Here is a 24,440-nt window from a genome sequence, read left to right on the forward strand (position 1 = left end):
TGCCTATGTGTTGGTTGGAAAGTATTCTTACTAACTGCTACGTTTTTACGCTCCTCTGTTTGCTGTTGGGATGGAGTTGAGCCAACCAAACCATTAATGGAGAATAAACTTCTTTTGGTGCATGCCTGTTCCAAGCAGTGGGGTAAGCAGTCAGAAAAACAAAGCCAGAAGACACAACTGTAACAGCAGCTGCCATAGTACAAATTACTGACTTGACAATACTAAACCCTACTGTGTTGTTTTTATTTGCTTTAAGCAGATGATTTGGTGGTGGAACAACAGCTCAGATGAGTAAGGTTGAACCCACTATAGTTATCTACATTCCAATGGGATGAATTTATGACTTGCACTCATCCCTTCTCTCTTTCTCTTTTTCTAAACAAAATCAACCGATTTAGTAGTTCTTCTATCTGAAAAAAGATTGAGCCTTAAATCTTCACCCCATGCTTTCTGCAAAACGAAGAAAAGCACAACAGAGAGGCCAGTGAGGTGGCCAGAGTATTTGCATGCCTTATTCTTTCTGCTGCAATAATTGCTGGCTAATGTACACCTGGTGAGTAATCTTAATATAACAGATCTCTGTTCTGCTTGCTTTCATTACCATTTTTAGCTGCCTTGTTGCTGTGGTATCCTAGGGCTTCTTACTAGGAGTATGCTCCTCACAAGCCCATGCACTGTTACCTCAAGTGAAATCTACAGCTCTGCAGTTCCGTGTACTTACACCACCTACCCCAGTGACTGGAAACCTCAAAGTACATGTTATGAGATGTGAGGGAAGGAGGGGTCTGCCCAGAGGTGACTCCTGCTGCTCTTCTTGTTTGTACTTAGGTGAAAAAGGCAGTCAAAGCTTAACTTTGACATTGAGTTAGAAAAATAACAAACAGCTCTGAAGAAAGAAGCAGGTTTTTTCTTTCCTTTTGCTTCTGCTGGAAGGTTCTGATCTTGCCAAGAGCTCTGCTAGAGTGGGGGACTGTCGGTATGTCTCTGCCTGCATTTGGAGTCCATCCACACAGATTCTTCTGCACCAGAAAAAGGCCTTTGTTAGTGCATTTGCAATCTAGAAGCCTTTATCTGTCCCATCTCTAAGATAAGAGCTTATGGGCTGTGCAGTGATGACTAACAGTTGTCCCACCTAACTCATAGCAGCTATTCTCACGAACAGTCTTGATCCAGTGCTGGAGCTCTGAGCTGCATCTGAGGTAGTCCAGGCTCCTGCACCTCCCTTTATGACTGCTGTTCCCTAGAGTATCGAGGCTTGCAGGATTTGCCTTCTAGTGCCATGTGCATTGTACTTGAGAAACCAAGCATCTTGCTTTTTAAATTATCAATGTCTTTCTGAGTAAGAGAACAATCTGGGCAAGAAGCTCTACAGAAGAAGGCTTGCATGATTTCAGGCTGTAGGGCACAGAATGGTAACTGTTCTCTGGTTCTGACAGCAGACATCCCACTCAGAAATGTAGATGATCTCAATACATATCTTGGACAATGGACGTTCTTACTTGTTTACAAAAACTTGTGGTTTATATAGGCATTATCTGCCTGCACAGGGGCTTTCCATGCCTCTCTGTTCTCTTTTGCGTTTGTTCTTTTGGTTTTTGCGGGGGTTTTTTTGTTTCTTTGGGGGGGTTTTGTTTGTTTTGTTTTGTTTTTAATAGTTTGTGCTTAAGGTTTTGCACAGAAGAAACAGGGTTGTAAGAGCAAAATCCACAGCCAGGCATGAGTCTGTTCTTCTAACACAGCACTTGACTCATTGAGTTGCTCTTTATAGAATGCTTTGGGTTGGAAGGGACTTTTAAAAGTCATCTCGTCCAGTTCCTCTGCAGTGAGCAGGGACATCTTCAACTAGATCAGGTTGCTTAGAGCACCATCCAACCTGACCAGGAGTGTTTCCAGGCATCCACCACCTCTTTGGGCAACCTGTTCCAGTGTTTTATCATCCTCATTGTAAAAATCCTTATGTCTAGTCTGAATCTGCACTCGTTTAAAATGATTACCCCTTGTTCTGTCACAACAGGTCCCACTAAAAAGATTGTTCCCATCTTTCTAATAGGCTCCTTTTAAGTACAGAAAGACTGCAGTAAGGTCTCCTTTTCTTCTGGCTGCACAACCCCAACTCTTGCAGCCTTTCTTCATAGGAGAGGTGTTCCAACCCTTCATCCCTCCCTTCCAAATGTTACAGCCTTAGAATTTGCTGTAAAATCTGTACTGTGAACTTGCATGTGCAACTACTTCATAAAATCCTCATCTAGGGTCAAGGATTGAAATGCCCAGTTCATAAATTCCAAATCGTTCATGCAAATGCTCTTTTAAAACCTTTTGAAGAAGTGCCTTCATACCTCGGGCTGTGATAATTCAAGTGGCACTGGAGCTGAAAAACCTGAACTGAGCTTGTGACTAGGTGGTGCTTCCTTGTATGTTACACTGGTGTGTACCAGACATAGCTGTATCTGTGGTGCATGTGGAAGATCAAATAGTTTGTGTCTGACAAACCTCTGGGGATGAGACTAATCCAAATAGTACTGTGCAGTGGAAGAAGAGCTGGGAAAGCTCACAAACAGCCTGGTGCTTTTGTAAACAAACACACACTTGCTGCTTACATTTATAGTTAAACTGAACAGGTAACTTTCTTTCCCCATACCTGGAGTGCAGGTAACCACTTTCTTTGAGGCAGTTACCTGTGCAGTGTCTATCATGCCTCATGCCATGGTTGTTCATTGAATTTGTTCTTGAATATAAGTGAGCAGTGCAGCATTTTGGATTCTTGTGTTCTGGAGCTGTGTGAACTGAGGAAGCTCTCATTACAAAGACAGGAGAAACTAGAGAACATGTCCTGTAATGAGTTTCCTCTAGTTAGACCTGAGCTTATCCTATCCTTTGAAGGACTCTGGGAGGAACAGACCACATTGGCAGAACTTAACTTCTGCTGGGAAGGTGAAACAATTTATTGTCATTTTCCTACATTTTCAAATTAGCTATTGTGAGAGGGGTTATTTGGAACCTTGCTGCTGCACTGACAGCTGAGACTGGAACAATTTTAGTTTTTGTCATCAGGGCAACAGAGCTGTAGTCACGACTGGTTCTTTGGAATAAATCAATGGGACAGACTCAGAGAGCAAGTCTCTGAATTCATATAGCTGGACTAACAAATGAGACCATAAAACCTGGTCAAAACCTGAAGGATGTGTGGAAAGCAGATGAATATGCTTGTTGGCTGTTTATCACCTAGTTCCTCAAAGCATGTGGGCAAGCCCTTGCGGCTGGATGCCAAGTAAGGAACTCCACTGTGATCACACATCGTATTTTTCATGCGTTTCTGATACTCTTAGCTTTGTACTTCAAGAACTTCCATGAGGTTCAAAAAGCTCATGCTTCCCAGCTATCTGGTAAGCCTTGGCTGGGCTGGAACACTTCCATGTGAATGAAACGGGTAATTCAGTGTTGCTGTTGTATGGGTAGTCCAGAGAGAGGGCTTAGCCCTGCACGGGATCATAAACACCGCATTCTGTTCATTTATTTTGTGCTATCGCACCTCCTTGCACATCCAGAAGCGCTTTGAGATTATAACTTACGAACATGTAACTGCTTCTGTCAGCCACTGGTGCAGCCATTGCTGGGCTACAATATTGCTACTATAATGAAGCAAATGTTGCACTTGGGTGGGGGTGGGTGGGCATGGGAAATGCTGTTTTTTAACAGATCTCTGGTGCTGATCAATGCATCTAGAGAGTTTAGGCACTCAAGTCAGCACTGCTCAAACTCTGGCTAGCAGCCCACAGTATCATGAGCATCTCTGAACAGACTAGTAACAAAATAATCCGCTGAATGCTTTTAAAATATGCTATAAAGATTTTATGCTATAAAAATGTTATGCTATAAACTGTTAGACTTTTCTCCTAAATAAGCTGATGTAGCAAAATACCACAAGATTATTCCTTTGTGGCATGAGATAATCTGCAGCTAAAATTTTGCTTTCCTCTTTTCTTCCAGGCTTTAGAAGCAGTGTCTTTTTCTTGCAGGCTGTATCTACTAATTTTGTTTGCCTTTTCCTGCATGGATTTGTTTTTTAAAGGCATTGTAAATCTGGTTCACTCCCATTCTGCTTCCTGTTAAGTGGGATGTCTTTGGTGCTAGAAACTGGCAAAGACTTCTTTGCCAGCTCTTGTTGACCATTTTGACAGCAGGACAACCTGCTGTGTTATAGCAAAAGCTTTATTATGTTTATTATGGGGATCATTTTTCATCTGTGAAAACTGCTGCTTCTGTTTCCGAAGTGGCCTATAAGTTCTTGTGGGAGGAAACCCCATAATCAGCACCATGACATTTTACTTTGTGTTTTCGATTTGGTAAATAGTAGTTTGAACTGAGTGTTTCATGTGACTGTACAAAGGAATGCCCAGAGTCAAGTGCAGAGAAAGCTTTGACCTTTTTGTACTCATAACAGGTTACATAACATGGGAACTGGTATGTTTCTGTGTTTTCAACATCATAGTTGCAAAATTTCCAAGTGCCCCAGTCCCCTGGGGGTGGGGATGCAGTCACAGTACACAGGATTTGAAGCAGAAACTGGGGGAGACTGATATGACAGCTGCTTTCTAATGGCCAAAGAAACTCTCCTAGGTTTCAAGAAGGCCTCAAGTCTGGTTTTGTTTGTTTTCTTTTTCTGAAACCTGGTTCCAACGAATTCCATACCTGTTCAATAATACAGTTGGGTTTTAAGTGTTGGAATTTATTTCAGATAAAAGCCACGTTGGTTTCCCCCATTAGCCAGTCTCTGACAGCTCCCAGTGCCATAGCGTGCAGCCATCTACACAGATTTGCTCAGACCCACAGTCATCAGCTTTGGAACCACTCCAGCAGCTTCAGGCTCCCAGGGCTTTTCCTCACCCAGAGCTGTGGGGTGCAGCACTGCAGCTGTGCTTTTGCCAAAGCAGCTCAGTGTGATGCCAAGAAGGATTGTGGAAAGCTATGGGGAAATAATGTCTTGTTACTCATCCTGTAGCTTTATTTTTCCTCTTACTGATACATCTCCAGGTGCTTAGGTGTTGTTGGAGATCCATGCAGATGTAAAGTGAGAATTAACTTTCAGAGAAAATTGTTCAGCTCATCTTACACGAGCTGAGAAAATATTTACTAGGAACATGTGGGTTCAATGTCTCCTTTTTGTTTACCGGCGACGAGTGGTGTTCAGTCTCCTCCTATATGCCATGTTAGAAAACTGATGCAAAGTAGTCGAAATGTAATGATGATGGGGATTTAAATCTTTTTCAAGGTTCTTAATATCTCAAGGGAACTTTTTGGTGTGTATGTGTGGCTTTATTTTATTAAGCTGTAGTCTAGTGAAGTGGAGGGTTTGCTAGTTTAACATTTTTTGCAAGTGTTGTGATCTGTAGTAACTAACACCTTAACTTTTAAGGACTGTTAAAAATTTCAGAATTGTCAGATCTTAATTGTAAAATAGCCAACAGCTTTGCCTTTTTAAAGCATGGTAATGGTTTTTATGGACACTTCCTTTTGTATACTGAGTGAATGTATTGTTATAGACTCAATGTTTAATGGACCAATAAAGTTTTTCTTACATTTGAAACTAACTGTGTGGTACACAGAATATGGGAAATCAGCTCATTCTAGGAGAAATTTTATGAATACATGAGCTAAGCATTTACTGAGCCTGTAAATGTAAACTGGTTGCTCTTATTTTTTTTTGTTCGCTACATTTCAGCATTTTTAGCAACACAAAAAGGTTGTCTATGGAATATTATTTCATGGCTTTGCTGTCTATATTCTTTTTTTATTCCTCTGGAGCATGATCTTGGGAGATGGCAGGTTAAACAGGTTTGTCCATGGTGTCTGCTGTATACAGGGTACCCTCAGCAAGTTCGCTGATGATACAAAACTGGGGGGGTTGGCTGACACCTGTCAGGCTGTGCAGCCATCCAACGTGACCTGGACAGCCTGGAGAGCTGGGTGCAGGCAAACCTCATGAAGTTTAATAAGGACAAGTTCAGGTCCTACATCTGGGGAGGAATAACACCAGGCACCAGTACAGGTTAGGGGCTGCCCTGCTGGAAAGCAGCTCCACAGAGAAAGACGTTGGAGTGCTGGTGGACAGCAAGTTCTCCATGGGACAACAATGTGCTCTTGTGGCCAAGAAAGCCAGTGGGATCCTGGGATGTATCACGAAAGGTGTGTCCAGCAGGTCTAAGGAAGTTCTTCTACCTCTGTACTCTGCCCTGGTGAGACCACATCTGGAATACTGTGTCCAGTTTTGGGCTCCCCAGTTCAAGAGAGACAGAGACCTGCTGGAGAGAATCCAATGGAGAGCCACAAGGATGATTAGGGGACTTGAGCATCTCTCGTATGAAGAGAGACTGAGAGCCCTGGGGCTGTTTAGTCTTGAGAAGACTGAGAGGGGATCTGATCAATGTCTGTAAACATCTGAGGGATTTGGTCCCTCAGCTCCCCAGCTGAGTTGTGGAGTCTCCTTCTCTGGAGACTTTAAAAGCCACCTGGATGCATTCCTGTGCAGACTACCCTCAGTGATGCTGCTCAGGCAGAGGGGTTGGACCTGATGATCTCTTGAGGTCCCTTCCAACCTCTGATACACTGTGATACTGTGACCACTAGTCTGCCCACCTCTGCCTTCACCCCACCCTGCAGCTTCACTGATGTTTCAAACTAGGAGTTAAGTCTTCAAAGAACAGAAGCATTTGAAGTATTTGTCATGGTGGTTGTAGCACACAGGAAAGAGTTAACCTTTGGTGTGATGTTAGACCCTGGTGCAGGAGCCACAGGACACTGCATTTTCAGTAGTTGCAGCTGCTGGTCCAGCTGAGTGCAGACCTGCTCCTCAGGTGGTGAGGACAAGAACCACACTTTAAAGATGTGGGATTGCAGCATCTTTGCTTGCCAGAGGCCACCACACATGGAACTATGTTTCCATTGCACGATAGTCCCAAAAGAGGTGGTGCTGCAAGAGCAGTGTGTTTAAATGCTTACATGCAGGAACTGCAGTGTGTTTGATGGGAATGTGGAGGTTTCCCAAGCTTGGACTATGACCTTGGGATAAATTTTTGTTTGCAACATCTGAACTTTTCTATTCCTGAACTTGCAGGCTATTCAGCAGTTGGTATGTTAATACAGCAGACATAGCTTCAGCATCTCATGGTAAGGTTCAAACAGCACCTTCTGAAATAAAACACATTTTGGCTTTCTGAACTATGACTCTTTCCTGTGGCTTCCAGTTGAGCAAGGCAGGGGAGGTTAGAAGCTCACAGCTTCATGCAATTACCTTTGACACCATAAGAACCATAGCATGTATCTCATCTTCCAGCCTCCAGTGGCCAACGAGGTTAGTATAGACTGGAAGAGAATCTGGAAAAGTGCAAGCTCAAAGATGACAAGCTGGTGTGGCAAACAGCCAGGGTGCTCCTGAACTAGCAGAAGGAGAGCTGCTGGCTGCAGATTCAGGGTTTGGCAGACGTTCAGAGGCTGGCAGGGGTTCAGAAGGTGGCTATGATCATGCTTTCTGATGGAGCTAATGTGTGCTGTCATGGTCTGGACAGCACATGCTACAGGCAGGTCAAGGTAGGCCGGGTGCGCTGTGTCCGCAGTGAGGAGACCGCTTCTGCAAACACATCACACACTGCAGGCCCTGGCTGTGGTGCAACTGTGGTGTGTGTGAACATAGCACAGGTAACTGCTTTCTGCCTGGACTGTGCCCATCACATTCAGAAAGGGTTAATGCCTGGAGAAGGGACTCCATCCACTGAAACACAAATGCATTGCAAGAATGATGCAGATTTGCTTTATGGTCTGTGTTCTCCTTCCTAAATGAACAATACTGCAGTTACAGACTATGTTCAGCTAGAAGACAATGTTTTTTCTCATGTTTTAAGCATGATTTGTTGTTCCAAAGTAAACAGCCTGTCAATCCTCTCTTGAAAGTCTGGTGAGTGAAGCTGTGATTGGTGAAGCCAAGGGGAAAGGAGGACTGAACTGGAGGGCCTTTGAAGCAGCAGCACCATGTCAGAGGAACACTCCTGAGTTTTGTTGTGGGACTCTGGGATCCCATATGGGACAGGTCACAAGGTCATACTGCTCTCACAAGCCTCAGCAGTGGTGGACAAGCCCATGGTGAAAACTCTTCCTGTAGCGCAAGCCTTTGATAGCACCATAAAGCTCAGGAGTATTTTTATGGTACTGAGAACAGGAAACTTACTTTTTTTTCTTTCTCTTTTTCTGTTTGGTTTTGATACTCTCACCTGCTAATTTAACTCAGCATTTCCCTTCTACTCCTGTGCTGGGAAAGAGCTGTTGATTTTTCTCAGGGCTACTTCTGATTTTTAAAACTGTCTTTGTATTTCCTCCCTCCCCTGCTCCCCCAGGGTGAAGTACCATTTCTCACTGTCCTTTGAAAATTATTCTATAGGCTGCAGTATTCTATAGGCTTCAGTTGTCCTTGGAGCTTGTCCTTCCATCCTTTCCTAGCTCAATTCTGAAAAATTAGTAGAAATGCACCTGCACGTTACCTCTGTATTTCAAATTACACAGTGCATTGTGGTACAGTTTTATTTATTTAAACTTTTATTTTTCAGTCCTCCTGTAATGGTAACTTCTGCTTATTGCCGTGTTTTGGGTTTTTAACTTGGTGATTCCTTTCCATAAGATTTGCAGTACCTGCTGAGAGAGCATGGCTTGGAATGGGGACAGCAGCTCAAAGCCTGGCTTTCTGCACATGGAAATTAGTTAGAATTCCTTTCTCCCCGTAGGTCATATCTCTGTGTATCTTTTGGGTTGTATTAGGTACATGCAAGTCACACAATGTGACCACAATGCCTGGAGTCAGCTTTTTAGCTTTTACAGGATGTGAGTGTTACTCACAGCTTTCTGGGAATCAGGGGGGGGAGGGGGTTAGAGGTCTAGTAGAGGTCTTTCTCAGACGAGGTCTGCCAGAGGTAACTTAAGTCTCCAAAGGAGTTGCTCTAATGGAGGTAAAACATTTTCCCTAGTAGAACTGGAAAGTTACTAAGAAGTCTTTGCCTTGGCCAGACAACTCCCATCCACTTCATGCCTAGATGGAGCCTGTTGTTTATGATGCATTCCAGATGCCAAAATTGCACTTTCTTCCCCACCCTGTTCAATACTGAATCCAAAATGGCAACAGAACCGTTTTCCTGGGAATGTTTTTAACAAGTGTTCCTCCCTTCCATGCTGCTCTCCAGGTTGTAGAGAGCATTAAGAAAAAAAAAAAGAAAGAAAAAGAAGCCTCAGTCTATTTTGTCTCCTTTTTATTTTATACCAAAAAAAAAAAAAAGGCTGATGTAGTCACATCAATGAGAACAAGCTGCAGTGTGCGCTCTTACACAACAATCGTATAAGGATTTAAAATATATTGGCTTATTGTTTGCAATAGCAATGTCAGTTTGCTTTCCCCTCCTAAATATCACCAACTCCAAATTGCTGAGCTTGAAATTCTTGAAAGTCTTCTGGGATGGTATCTGAAAACAGGAAAATGAGCAGAAGTTTAGTCACTTCTGACAACATCAAGGACCACTTAACTTACTGCGCTACCCACCCACGCTTCTGTTTTAGGTAACAGTGCCTTCTCTTTTGTTCACATGTTAAGACTGCACAGGCAATCTTTTCTGTTTCAGCTGAAAAGCACAGAGGCCAACCAGACAGTGGGTGCTACAGTGTCAGCTCCTAACAGAGCACTGTCAGTCTTCAAATTATGCATTCACACAAAAACTTTGTGACTTTTACTCTTCTATTAATAAACACTGACCAAAAAAGCAGAAAAGTTGGTTGTCTTGCTTTTGCACCCCAGGCACAGTTTGAGCATCAGTTTCTGCATCCTAACTCCGCTTCCCCGTGACCGTTGCCCATGCCGCAGGAAGGGACAGCACCATTAACCCAAGGACCAATAGCAGCTGATAGAAAAACTTCACAACATTTTGTCTGGAGAGCCACACAGCTAACCAACCATAGAGCTAAAGCTGCAGCCAAAGACGGAGCCACAGCCATGCAGCTTGGTTGCATAACTCAAACTTTGGTTATTGCCACCCTGATGCAGGACAGGTAACTCTAACCTCAAAAAAGGCTGTCACAAGGTAAGTGCAGACAGCACACAGAAGAAAAGGGGTAAGTCCTTTGTGTTTTGTTGAGCCCTTCTTTTTTATGAGGCTTGAAAATTCTTTTAAAGCTTTTTCTGCAAATGTAGGAACTTGTCTGAAATGAAAGTGGGAATGCTCAGGGACTTAAGAGACTTCTTGAAGTGGATTTCCTTGGCTTACTGTAGCACCTATAAAGCCATTGCCTTATCACTGCCAGGGAGGGATTTATGACTTTAGTTACAGCTTTGAAATGTGCTGAGAAGTCATGTACTGGTTTGAGACAATTATAAAGTAATTTTTAATTGTATGCACCCCTGTCTAGAAGTTCCCCTCTTTAAACATGACCTCCAAGTGCCACCCCAGACATACCATGTGCCCAAGAAACAGAGTCCATCATTGCAACAAGTCACAGAGCCAGTGTTTGGCTGTGCAGCCACTCTGTCCACTGAAGACCTGGTCTGGGTTTCATGGTGTCATGGTAGGGCCCTGACATGGCCCAGCACAAATCCAGACAGGCCTTAAGATGTCTAGACAGGGTCCCTTTCTCCTCCTTCCATCAGAAAGACAGGGCAACATGGGGAAAAGAACAAAGGGGACAGGACTCCTGCCTGTCTGGTAAACAAGCTGTTTGTCTGGGGTGAGACCAGCTGCTGACCACTGCTCCCGTGGATGCAAGGTCCTTGTTTATGCCTTTTATAGCTATAGCCTGGCAGAACACCTTCCCATCGGGCAGCTACACGTTAGCTTCAGTGCCCCATTGGACCAATCAATCTCTGGCAATTTGTATATATACAAGTGACTAGGTAGTCACCCTTGCCTTGCGTTAAGCCTTGCTCAAACCTTGCTTCAAGCCTACTTGGACCCATCTCGGTCTCATAGAGGCTGCCTCTAGTTGCCCTGCCCTGCCTCGACTGCCTGGTCCAGAGCCTGGGATATAGCCAGCAAGCCGGAGAAGCCACAAGCTTGCTTCCCCTTGCCACTAGAATTGTGCCACGCTTCAGTTTACTCAGAAACCAAGCAAGCGCCTGTCGTCCGCTGAAGCCAGATCAGCCTGGGACCACCTGGTAAACTCTCCTTGCTGGCAATCTGTTGTGCCTGCGCTGTACGAGAGCGCCCCAAAGATAACACAGCAGCATCCCCCATGTGTGAGTAATTAATTCATTGCCCTTTATGTTTAAAGGTTCTTATCGAGCCTCCCCCCACTGTAATCGAGATCTACCTGCTCCCAGGGACCTTCTCTTTCCACGTTATTTCCTCCTAGTTTGCATAAAATTGTTTATATTTGTCCTAAGACCGCATATTCCCATTGTAAATATATATTCCAACTGTACAACGATCCTCTTTAACGAATTTTGGCAATTTTAATTAATAAAGGGTTACTATTTTTTATTAATACCCATTTGCTGTATTATTTATTACTGTTGTAAGGGTAATTAATTAGTAATTTCCCCTTTCATGACACATGGATCCATAGAAAGCAGACAAGGAAACTATTCCAACTTGACTGGTAACTTACTTTCCTCGGGCTGCCTTGGTCAGGTAGGGGCTGATGCTGAGAGGAGAAGGGGAGCATGTCCTCCAATCACTTCAAGCTAGGTGAACTGCTGCCAGGGCAGAAATACCCTAACATCATCAGCCTCTCTGAGTCAACCACTGTCTGCATCATTCCATAGAGTGGGAGATCAGGGCTAAGCTGTGACGCTCTTACCCTAAGAGGAGTAAGCCAGCACACTCCTACGGAGTCCATGAAGGACTCCTCTGTGGGACAAAGGGCATCTTACGATCTTGTCCTCCCACAGATGGGAGCAACCACCAAGTACAATGAGCGGCAATGACACCTGGTGACTAGATACTGCTGGCACTCCAGATTTATTTCACCTTGTAGTCACTGCTCAAGGCATCCTACGCATACACGGTTGCCTTGGTACATGGTTGGTTGGTTTTAAAGAACATTTCTAACTGATGAGAGCTATGCTACTTATTTGGCACAATCTCTGCAGCAAAGTGACTGCTCTGGGAGGAGCAGTTGTGAGATGCAAGTTCCCATCCAGCTGGGCTGTAACTTGCTGCTGGTGTCAGGGGAGGCATTTCACAGCTGTGAATAACTTGTAAATGAAAAGCAAAAGGAAGCATGCAAATATGCTAAATCCAACAGCCACACTACCCCTAAAAAGCTACCCATAAATGCAGCATTACCATTGCAGCGATACTTCAGGTTGGACCAAATGATGTTTTCCTGAGAGAAGCAGAAAACTCCAAGCCGTCCTCCACGCATCGTGGTGTCTATAGTTACACCAGAGTCTGCCACTAGGTCAGAGCCTTCATAAAATCTTGCTCTTAATGAAGCAAACAGAAGCTGTTAGGTCTTTTCAAAGGCTGCAACAGTCACGGAAGTTCTCTCTTTAGCCATGGTGACTCTAGCCTTGGACATGCTATCCTCCTGTCTAACCCAGGGGAGAAAAAGTTCTGCAGACTCGGAACTAGAGCCATCTCTTAATGGGCAGAGGGTGTGCTGGAGGTTGCTGGATTTTCACTTATCCCTCAAAAGCCTTGGAATGTTTTTTTTCCCCTCTAGTCAATCAAGCTGAGAGCTGTAACTCATGAAAATTTCCAGTCAGTAACTATCAGAGAAAGCTGAAGGCAGCTAGATTGATATTGCCTCACACAGTTTGAAGCTAAACTTTGATTTTTGGTGGTTATTGGCTTTTTTTGGTTTTGGTTGGCGTTTGGTTTGGTTTGTCTTTTTAATAGGCAAAATCTCAAGCAAAGCACTCAGAATTTTAAGCTTGACTGTGCAATTTAATAATGTGAGAGTATGATTAATTCCAGTACCAGTTTTGATGATCTGGCATCTTCTTGTCTGGAAACCCATCGGCAAATTCCCAGATAGCTCTGAGGACAGCTGCGCCTTGACGATTCCCCAGTGTGCCCTGTGCTGAGCTCTTTCAACAGGACCCTGCTGGAGCCTATTGAGTTGTTGCAGCTCTCTCTACACCAAGTCTCAGCCTCACCCATTTACTCTGGGGTACTGGATAAATGACTTAGAGGATGATGTGCCCTGTACTCAGCCCTGCTGAGGCCACAGCTTGGGTACTGTGTTCAATTCTGGGCACCACAGTATAGGAAATACACGAGGATCCAGGAGAGTGTCCAGAGAAGAGCAAAAAGGTTGGTGAGGGGTTTGCAGGGCCTGTTGTACAAGAATTGTCTGAGGGAACTGGGGTTGTTTAGTTTGGAGAAGAGAAGGCTATGGGGAGATCTTATTCCTCTCTACCTGAAAGGACATTGTAGTGAGGCTGATGTTGGTCTCTTCTCTGAAGTAACTAGTGGGATGACAAGAGGAAATGGGTTTAAAGTGTGGCAGGGGAGGTTGAGATTAGATTTTCTCCACTGACAGAGTGGTGAAGAACTGGCACAGGCTGCCCAGGGAGGTGGAGTTGCCATCCCTAGAGGTGTTGAAGTATGTAGATGTGGTAGTTCAGGGTAGAGTTTAGTGGTGATGGTAGTGGGGTTACAGTTGGACTCAGTGATCTCAAAGGTCTTTTCCAACCTTAGTAGTTCTGTGATGAGCCTGGAGGGCCCTGTTTTGGACAAGGACATTGGTCTGACATGCAAGAGAACAGTGAATGGTGACAGGAAATAAAGTTCCTGTGTCTTTTCATAAACAAACAAACAAAACCCACAACAAACAAAAAAACCCACACCAAAACAAACAAAAAACCCAACAAAAAGCCCTACACTACCCACAAACCACAATTCCTGTTATGTGTCCGAGTTTAACTTCCCCCATTTGCTGAGGCAGTCCAAAAGTATCTGTACAATGAATAGAACTTCTTGTCTTTCAAATTTCTGTGGGAGAGGCTGACTCAAGTGACTTTTTCCTAGGCTTCCTTGAAGCCTCAAAGGACCTCTGCTAGACACATTACGGTCTGTGGCATCTGGCCTAAACAGACTACAGTGACGTGGACAAAGAGCTAAGGAGGTTTGCTTTAGGCCTGAATGCATTTAGCTTTTGAAGGATTTTGTGACACTGACTTTGCTACCTTTCCCAAGTTGCAAGGGGCATTAATTAGGCTGGCTAGAGAGACTGCAACCACAGGCAGATGTTTGCTCATGAAGCAGCTTCACAAACAGCTTGGTCTAAAACTGAAGTTGCCATCGAAGACCTATTTCCTATTGCCCTGTGGCTGGGCCAGAAAACTTTTCAGTATAAATGTTCACAATCCATTTCTGCATAAAGTCTAACACACTCCAGTTACTACTGAAGATGATACTCTGCACCAGAAAAGTGGAGTAATTACATGACCCAGGTACTGTATCTCAACTGCAGGGTGGTGATTTTTTGAAGAGCAACTGATTTACCTGTATTTCTGTTCTTATTATAGGGCTGTAAAACCTGAGCTGATGATGCCAGAGCAGTTTTATTGTTTGCATTTGACCATGAACCTTGATCTACAAGTATAATTCCTGCTGATCTGGATGCTTCAGAGAGAAGTTTCCTGAACAGTGTTTTCTTCAATAAGCTTTTTTTTTTTTTTTCTTTCCTTCAAAATAACAAAATTAGATTTGTTTGCCAAACATTCTGAATATGTGCTATCAAATCTGTAATGTCAGGATAATCAGCAATCTTAGGATCACAACCTTTAAGTGGACAGCTTCTATGATTATGTTATCCCAGGATATGGAACTGAACTCTTACAGTTGCAGCAAAAATATTCTAAAAGATGAAAATGAAGATGTTTTGAAAGGCATTGCTTTTCCCATCAATGGCCAGCAATAGCTTGGAAAACAAGATAATAAAGCCAGAAAAGGGCTTATTTGGGTAGGGCACAGCTACAACAGCCAGATGGTAGGAAACTTAAGTTAAAAACAGGCTTAGGGAGTGATTTGCAGGCTGAATTTCCAAACTCTAACCTTCATCAGTGCAAGGCCCAGACATACTATGAATTCTCAGACTATCAGATGAATTAGGTGTTGAGAAACAACACTATAGCCAGACACGTGTCTGTACTCACCTTGTCTACTCTTACCTGATATACCCAATTTGTGGTCTGTGCTGCAAGAACCAGCGGTAGGAGACTTTGTCTTTCCACCCTACATTTCGGGGGTCCTTCCACAGCAGCCTGACCTGATCACTGGTATCCCCTGTGTGCCAGAGAGAGTTACGGAGGTGCTCGCCAGGGCCTGTCTTGGATTTCACAGCCTGCAGAAATACAATTTTCCAATGCTTACCACAGAGAAATTTCACTTTCATGCACTCCAAGGCTTTTTGATGTGGGGACCTGGTCTGTAGAATCTCCCTCACTCCTGCTGCTAAGCCCTTAACTTCTCTTACATAGCCACAGCTTGCATAGAAAAGCAGATGAGTATCTGAGAAGGCAATCTGATTAATTACAGTTAGAGGATAATGAGAGCAAAGACTAAAAGCACTCCAGCTGATGACTAGGGCAAGACTGGACATTAAGTGCCCTAAGAAAATGGTGCTATTAAAAGGTCTCTGTGGCAGCTGCCTGACTTAGCTGTTTTGACACCTGTTGAAGGGAGAGCACAGCAGCAGCTGTCAGGCTGTGTGATGGTTTGGCTAACGCACAACATGACAACTTAGCCCATAGCAGTCAGATGCTGGGGTGGCATGGCCAACACATGGCAGGATGGCACAGGCAGACTGTGCTGACCACTTGTGCCCTCAGCTCAGAACCATGACCAGTACCTTTAGCTGAATGCCAGGCTCTGCAACAGCTCTGAAGGGAGTTGCTTGCCAGTACGTCTGTTCAGTCTGCTTCCACATGACCACGTAAAAGCTGGAGCTGTCTTGGTAACCAAAAATGAAGCCAGCGTAGTCGTCGTCTGTCACTGTGTTCACATGGAAAGTGCCCTCGAAGTCAACGCCATTAAAGGCTGTGTAGCCTGAGGACACATGCAGGTTAAAGACAAGTCTGCAGAAAATTTATTCACATGCCGTAAGTCTTCTGCTGTAAAACCTGAATCTCAGAAGAGGGTACGTACCAACAGCAAGGCCAGGATCACTGTTCATAGTCTGCACAATTTCCATGCCCTGTAAGAGTAAGTTCAGGGTGGTCAGCATGTGTGGCAAGCTGCATTGGATAACCCTGGCAATCCTCTTCTGACCTCCCTCTAGTATCACCTCTGTGCACTCATAACATGTCTGTAATGCTGAGCACATCATGCTCTGAATTAAAATGTGAACTACGATCAAATACTAATGTTTCAGCTGCTTGTATGCCCTGAGGCAGGAAAGAATTTTCCTGCTACAGAATTGGCCACACTGGCACTCTGATATTTTCTTTCCCTTACCCTAGCCTTCTGGAAATCCTTGAACCTGGCCAGCATTGGAGATGGGACAAGGTGGGGAAGGGAAAAGGGCTGCGGCAGAGCAGAAAGATTTTCCTAGGCTTAGCTCATACAGCTTTATCATGGAGTTCAGGATTTAACTCACTGCTAGCACTGGGTTAGGGAAGGTGTATGCATCTCAGTTGGCCTGGCAGAGACTTTAGCAATAGGAATAAATTGCACATCCCTTGTGCCTCAGCACACGTTAGCCTCCTGAATTTTGTTAGTGCAAACATCAGTTATTTGACTCCATCCAAAAGTAGGACTCCATCAGGAGGTTGGAGTTTCAACTTCTGAGAAGAACTTTGGGAACTTTTGCTACAGAATATTTCAGTAAGGTGACACAAAGCTGATCATCCTGTAGTTATTTGATTATTAGAAGCATCAAGCTAACATGTATCAAAAGAAAGTTTCTTCATTACAACTCCTATAAAGCAATCAATGAAACAACAGCTTCTAACTTTCACTTATTTGCCAAAGGTTCAGCAATTACAGGGACAGTTCTAGCGTAGGCTTCAAATTATCCTTTTCAGACACGTAAAGACGACCAGATGTATTTTTACCTGGTTTAGCACCACCCAGTTGGGATCAATCTGTGCATCCCCCTCTGGGTCCAGCACCACTGTCTGATAGGCTCTGAAATCTGTCAAAGTGATCTCTGCATTCTCAGGGCACACATCGATCCGATCAATCACTGTATCCTGGTCAAAATCAGACTCACAGATATCCCCGACTCCATCACCTGAATGCATCAGAGACATGAAAGCAGATTTATGGTGCAGCAAGTAGCCACATCTGGCCAAGCCATTGGATCAGAATGCCCAAGAAACAGGTGGCCCAATGGCCACATTTCCCAGGGAGGGGACTTGAAAGACCCCTGCCTAAGCCAAAGGGCTCCGGTGTGTTGGGGTCCCTCCTGAGATCAATGTATGCATGCACAGTGACTGTGTTGAACTGCACACGTGCAACACCTGGGGAAGGAATCGGTGCTGAAACACCAGAACAGCTCTTGAAGGCCCATCTTACCATTATCATCTTCCTGCCCTGGGTTGGGGACCAGCCGGCAGTTATCAGGGCCTGGGGGCAAGAGGTCAGGAATGCCATCATTGTCATCATCTTCATCACACTCATCACCCAAACCATCTTTATCTGTGTCCAGCTGTGAGCTGTTAATGATGGTGGGGCAATTGTCTGTGCTGTCCTGGTGCCCATCACCATCACTAGGATCAGAGAGACAAAAGGAAATGGTGCATCAGCATCAGCTGCTGCCTCTGCTTAAGAGACAGCATGGGTACCTGAACAGGAAACACACAGGAGACACCCCCAGGAGCTGGAAATGGACCAGTGATGCACCACAACACAGTATTGCTCTGGTGGCTGAAGAGCAATGAGACAAGGAACAGAGACTGTATGATAAGGTGACAGGAAGATGAAAACTGGAGCTATGAAACACTCAGATACAGAAAACAAAAAGAAGCCTTACATGAAGGGGAAAAGATACAAGAGCCCAAGATCCCAGATGACATCCACTCCTGAAAGGCATGCAAAGCACATCCAGCAAGTTCAGTATAAACAATCAAAAGGCACCCAGGAAACAGCTGGTTTCCCTTGTCCCACATATTGTCTTGGTGCTCATGATTGTGCAGCAGGTGTGAGTGTGAATGACAACTTATGGAATTTTGTTACATTCAAAAAAATAAGAATAAAAGAAGTTGTTACCTCACTAAAAATTTCTGAGCAGTATTCTGGGTTTTACAGCCAGAGAACTGCTCTGAATGCAGCTCTCACAGGAACTCACAGGAAGCTTGTGTGAACAGTGGACTAAAGGTGAAGGGCTCTGTAATTACATTGCTACAGGTAAGGGAGCCCACAAGGCTGGTAAGTTGGAACGTTGTTTTTGAAGTAACACCTCTTTGAGGAGGTTCTGGAATTAAATCCAGTCTGCTTTGAAGAATTACAGCTCTGCAGGAATCATTAGCATGCTTTAGCATCATTAGCAAAGCTAGCCTCTTCCCCTTCCCTGCTGGTGTTACAAGCCACAACATGGCATACCTGTCCTGATTGGTATCACAGGAATCTCCAACCAGATCATTGTCAACATCTGACTGCAAACGGAAACAGAGAAAGTTCCAGTATGAGCTGCTGACAGCATCTATTAAAATGGCGGTATTAAACCAAAACACAACCAAATCAAGTACATGAAGTCTCACTGACCTCTCACCTAGAAGCAGTGAAAGTTTTGCTAAATAAGGACACCAGGATTTTGTCCTAATTATACAAATCCCAAGTTTAACTAAATTACACCACTGATGTCTGCCATTGGGCTCTGTGAGACTAGAGCAAACCCACATTTCAGAGCATGGCAGTACAAGAGACTGGCAGATCAGAGATGCTAACAACATCCCAAGCTATGAGAAATAAACCTGGTTTCTCCCCTTTCCCATGCCAGGAGAGTCTGAAGCTCTGTAAAACTTTCCTGAATAGCTACTGTTAAAAATAAATACTACAGCTGCCTGGGCTGCCACTTCCTCTTGCATTTTTTGGACCTCAGCAGACCCTCTCCCTAAGCCTCTGCCTGCTAACCTGATTTGGGTTGCTTATTGTAGGACAGCTGTCACAGGCATCACCAACACCATCACTGTCCGTGTCCGCCTGGTCTTGGTTGGGGATCCTCTGACAATTATCCAAAAGGTTCTTAATACCTATCAAAAAGTGGATTGGCTGTTAGTTAAAAACAACTCCCACATTTTTGTTATTGGATAGCATAAACAGCAAGAACAGCAAAGATGCTATTCCCTTTCAGCAACTGCTTAACCTTGCAGTGACATTGTAAGCCTTAACAGCAACCTTTTATTTATGTGTGCAGCCATTCATTTCAGAGAAGTCAGAAACATCTTGCTAAAGAATTGCTTTCAACACAGTTGCACAAACTTCATTAATTACACCAAATTACTTCTATCTTACTCCTATATCACAGCTTACAGGATGAGAAAATTCATCTTCATTACATTTGAAGGACTGTAATTTTTCTAACTTGAGGCCTCCCACAGCAATGAATATAATACATTATTTAGCTCTTGGCCATCTGGACAGGCAGTAGCCGAGTACTCTTTGACATGTTTGCACCTTTAAGGAATTACTGAATGACCAACAACCTTAACTTATACATGAAACCTGGCTTAGTTTATCTGTTACAGTGTTTGATGATTCCAATGGAGGGTAAAAATTACATATTAACCTCAATAAAAAGGATCCCAAACACAGGCTTCATGAAGGCAGACAAAGTATGCATGACACTTAGCAGCTGGTGACAGGGAATCTCCTGACACATGGAACTTTCTGGGTAAGTTTCACAAATATCTTCGAAGCCGGAAGTGAAGGATTACTAACCATCTCCGTCCATGTCATCATCACAAGCATCTCCTTTCCCATCACCATCTGTGTCCCTCTGGTCATTGTTCAGGATGTTGCGGCAGTTGTCACAAGCATCTCCAAAAATATCTTGGTCACCATTTCTCTGGTTAACATTGGGAACCAAGACACAGTTATCCTGCAAGAGACATGGATCCAAATCACACACAAACCAGGTCCTGAATCTTCAGTTTCAACTTTAGTGGATTTAGGTAACTTGTATTTTTTTTTCTACTTTCACAAAACCAAATTTATTAGTGTGAACAGTTTGACATTTTATGTGAATATTAGGGCCACCAGGATGATCAGAGGGCTGGAGCACTTCTCCTATGATGACAGACTGAAAGAGTTGGGGCTGTTCAGTCTGGAAAAGAGAAGGCTCCAAGCTGACCTTATTGTGGCCTTCCAGTATCTGAAGGGGGCCTACAAGAAAGCTGGGGAGGGACTTTTTAGACTATCAGGTAGTGACAGGACCAGGGGGAATGGAATAAAGCTGGAAGTGGGGAGATTCAGGCTGGACGTGAGGAAGAAGAAATTCTTCACCATGAGAGTGATGAGAGCCTGGAATGGGTTGTCCAGGGAGGTGGTTGAGGCCCCATCCCTGGAGGTGTTTAAGGCCAGGCTGGATGAGGCTCTGGCCAGCCTGATGTAGTGTGAGGTGTCCCTGCCCATGGCAGGGGGGTTAGAACTAGATGATCCTTGTGGTCCCTTCCAACCCTGACTGATTCTATGATTGTAATATTAGCTCTGGATCCAACGTCACTGGCATCCTCAAAGCTCTGCTTTTGAACTACACTTTGGGAACACATAACCCATTTTTGGTGCCCTGGCTTCCCTACATGGTCCTTCTCAAAAGCCTCCATTCAGACTCTAACAGGGTTTGTAGATGCTGCTGGTGAAAGGCCACTGCCCCCTTCTGGAGAGAGACTCAAATCAAAGCTGAAACAAAAGGGACTTTTGGATGCAAAAACATACCGAGTCTGTATTTTTTTTTTCCAGCTGGTGACTCTAAGAAAATGTTATGGCAAAGTGGTATACACCTTCGTCTTCCCTCTTGCACTCCCATGACCCAGTGCCCAGAGGAAGAACAACTTAGCAACAAGACAGAAGTTACTTGATTCCAAGGGTCCTGAAACTGCATACAGATTTACAGCTGAAGGAGAATTTAACATCTTTCCTTACAAAACATTAATAAAACCAGTTTCTTCAGCTACCAGAATCTAAACAGACCTTCTGTGATTGTTAATCTGCCATAGCACCACATGGACTATATATATATTTTTTTTCTTTCCTCCTGGATTTAGTGGGACTTGTTACCTTCCTTGGAAGAACATTAAGCAATACCACAGAAGGATCTTAATGTGGAACTATGGTGAGGATACAGGGTGAACACAAAAGAGCTTTTAATGTCTGAATTTCTCTCCGATGTGTTCTGCAGTAGCGTTCCCACATGGAAACCTCCTTTGCTTTGAGAACAAAATTCATGTGGGTTGTATAGCCCTCATGGAAAGTGACGTCAGGTCAACCTGCTCTTAGAGCAACACTAATGCAGTAATGTTGCTGAAAGCCATGGTATGGAAGAGAGTGACAGAAGACTCAAGTTCTATATACAGAAAGCTCCAGAATTCAATGATAAAATAAAATAATAAAGCTCATACTGCTGGGATTTAAGGCTGGGTAAGAGCCTGAGTTTTTTAGGTCTTACAATAGTGAACATTATGTAATAGAAAAAGGCAGGATTTAGAGAGCGGTTGACAGTGATGGGTACACAATAATGTTAGGCAAATAGCAGTGAGTCAGATTTCAAAATCATTGCCTGCTGCAGTAACGTGAAATCCTTCTGTCTGCACAGACCTCTGCACCCTGATGTATGCACAGCACCTGCTCATTGGGAATGCCATCTCCATCTGCATCTTCGTCACAGGCATCTCCAATCCCATCACCATCGGCATCTTCTTGTCCAGAATTTGGGACAAATCTGCAATTGTCCTAAACAAAAAATGAGACACATATGGAGTTCTAGGGGTAAACTGTGTGCCTTCATAAACTGAATTACTTTTTATATGACTGCTTTAATCAATCAAATTAAATGCAACTTATGCAGAAGAATTCAACAACCTGAAAAAAACAGATTAACACAACTAGTCACGCTTCTTCCATTCCTCCTCTTCACCTCCTCATGCTCTGAATTAGTACAGAATTAAGAAAGAATTTCTTACCTTTCTGCAGTTTTCAGCAGAGCATAAGAGTTCTTCATTAGGGTAGCCATCGATGTCAACATCTTTTCCACAAATATAACCATCACCAGCCCAGCCAATGCCACACTATCAAGAAAACACTGTGGTAGTACTACTTACAGGTTAATGAGTCACTAGCAATATTTGAGAAGGAAACCCCACACCACTGTTGAAAACACAGAAGGCATGAACTGACAGTGAAGTACAATGAGGTTCACTTCAGTATCTCTCAGTGTGGAAAGAAACTCTTGGTTTAAAGCTCTTTGTATACAGGCACAGCTATAAAGAGCTAAGACTTGCTGTTAAATAGAATGTGTACCTGCAATACCTAAGGATGTCAGTGGGAACTGTGTAGATTTCATTAGGCCCTGCTCAGCAATCAGTTTTGGTTCCTCGCTCAGAAAATGAAAAGAGGGGACCTAGGCAAAATGTGCACCTAGCATCTCATCAAGGGGCTCACAGCTACATGGGATGACTGTTTTGTTCACTAGCTCAAAAATAAATTTGCAATTAGAGGAAGTTTTAAGAGAAAACTGTGCTGACAGTCAGTTTGCAGCATCAAAGCCAGCACATCTGCACACAAGTTTCTCCTCAGTTCATTCAACTGGTACTGTTTCAAAACAACGCCTAATTTGTGTTGTAACTGAACACACACGTGCAGAACTGCATGTCAGCTCTGGCTTTCCCTTAAAACCAGGGCTTCGTCTAACAAATATCTAAGCATCATCCCATTACAACATGGACTTAGAATATCCTAAATTCTTCTTCTCTGAAACAGATGTACTTAAGAATGAGACTAAAGCAAGTGCCAGCAAAAGCACACACTATATCCAAATTAAGAACACAGGACTAGTCTCTTGCTTCCCTTTGCAAGCTGCTAAATATAAGTAAAGTATTTCAGTTAGACTCTTACAATGGAAGTTCATATCCCACTTGGTGCTCCTCTGCTCCCACAGCTGGGAGGCACAGTATAGCCTACCTGTGTTTAGAATCTGTGACCTTATTTAGAAAAATACCATTGCAATCAGGAGGCAAATACAGGCATATTGACCTATTCAGAGAGGATCCCTGTTCACAGCTCTGTGGCTGAACAGCAGGAAAGGAACTCGTCCTTGTGATGTCTTTTGTAGACTGACACTTGACTGTTCTTTCTGAGAATGCTACAGAAGTCTATAAAAGTCAGTCCCAAAAGATCTAACTACATAGACACGGTTAATATGGTACATGAGTATGGCTGCCTTACAGACAAGCTCCAAGAAGAAACCAACTCCAAGACAGACTCAGACCACTTATTTTCATAGTTGGTCTGGGCCAGTGTGCCACAATCTTGTTAAAACACTCAACTACGTAAAATGACACAAAGACTTTCTCAGTTATAGACTAAAAAAACGGTATTTTTCATTGTACAAATACATTAATTTATGAACTCACGATACATGTCACCTCTCCTCTCCTCTCCTCAATACAACGAGCGTGGGCACTGCATGGATTGAGGGCACGATTTCTGCAGCTCCTCTCAGCCTGGCACCCCCTGGCTTGGTCTCCTGTATACCCTGGTTTGCACTGGCCACAGTGGTAAGACCCCTGTAAGAACAAAAAAGTTACTAGCCAGCCCTTTAACAGGACTCCTGTTTCCTTTAAAGCAAGCGTATTAGGAGTCAGATTCATGTCACACTGCTTATGCTGTACAAGTACATAGTTATTCATCCACTGAGGCCCCTTGCACTGTGAACAAACTTTTTCTCTGTAAAACTCAGGTTTGGTTCCCATAGTACCTGCTGGAAATATCTCAACTCTCACTCTTTCAGACCAGAAAAACGTTAGGAAAAGTCAGCAACAGCTTCTTTATGATGCCTTGCCCCTTGCCAGCATCACCCTGAGCCGCTTCCAAGTGGCCAAAACTAGGCAGCATTTGCCTCATCAGATGGGATGCTCTTATTTCAGCACAAAGCAGGCCCATCACTTTATCTCAACTCAACTGGGCAGAGCTCTTAATCAAAGACAGACAAGAAAGTTCATCTTGTCTTTGCCCCACTTTATTTTTTTTTAGCTTAAAGGTTTTTAAGCCAATTTGAGCCAAATTTTATTCTTCAGAAAAGAATTCTGGAGCTGCAGACACAGTCATCCTCATTTACACTGCATGTAACCTTCTGCAGAGGTTTACCTAGACACATGCACATATATCTCACCTTCTTTACACTGTCTTGTGCAAATACAAAGAAGCTAAGCTAAAGAATCTCAGTGTGTGCTGGGACAGTCAGCATATGAGATAAAAAAATGACAGATGCTGACAAGAAGGGGTCTTCTTTAGGCACCTAATGTAGCTTTT

At 43.7% G+C, this 24,440-nt stretch overlaps 1 protein-coding gene across 1 annotated transcript in view; it reads right to left on the reverse strand.

The window, feature by feature from the left end:
- Window positions 1-9,435: 9,435 nt before the first annotated feature.
- Window positions 9,436-24,440, reverse strand: part of THBS4 (thrombospondin 4) — a 39,212-nt gene continuing 24,207 nt past the window's right edge. The window contains exons 10-22 of the mRNA XM_054398022.1: window positions 23,543-23,695; window positions 22,094-22,198; window positions 21,756-21,863; window positions 19,854-20,013; window positions 19,047-19,165; window positions 18,516-18,568; window positions 17,490-17,683; window positions 17,027-17,205; window positions 16,119-16,167; window positions 15,823-16,019; window positions 15,143-15,315; window positions 12,309-12,448; window positions 9,436-9,497 (exon numbers count right to left, since the gene is read on the reverse strand). Of these exons, the coding sequence (XP_054253997.1) occupies window positions 9,436-9,497; window positions 12,309-12,448; window positions 15,143-15,315; window positions 15,823-16,019; window positions 16,119-16,167; window positions 17,027-17,205; window positions 17,490-17,683; window positions 18,516-18,568; window positions 19,047-19,165; window positions 19,854-20,013; window positions 21,756-21,863; window positions 22,094-22,198; window positions 23,543-23,695 (1,692 nt within the window). The remainder of the gene's footprint in view (window positions 9,498-12,308; window positions 12,449-15,142; window positions 15,316-15,822; window positions 16,020-16,118; window positions 16,168-17,026; window positions 17,206-17,489; window positions 17,684-18,515; window positions 18,569-19,046; window positions 19,166-19,853; window positions 20,014-21,755; window positions 21,864-22,093; window positions 22,199-23,542; window positions 23,696-24,440) is intronic.

Source organism: Indicator indicator, chromosome Z (assembly GCF_027791375.1).
Source record: "Indicator indicator isolate 239-I01 chromosome Z, UM_Iind_1.1, whole genome shotgun sequence".
Taxonomy (NCBI): Eukaryota; Metazoa; Chordata; class Aves; order Piciformes; family Indicatoridae; genus Indicator; species Indicator indicator.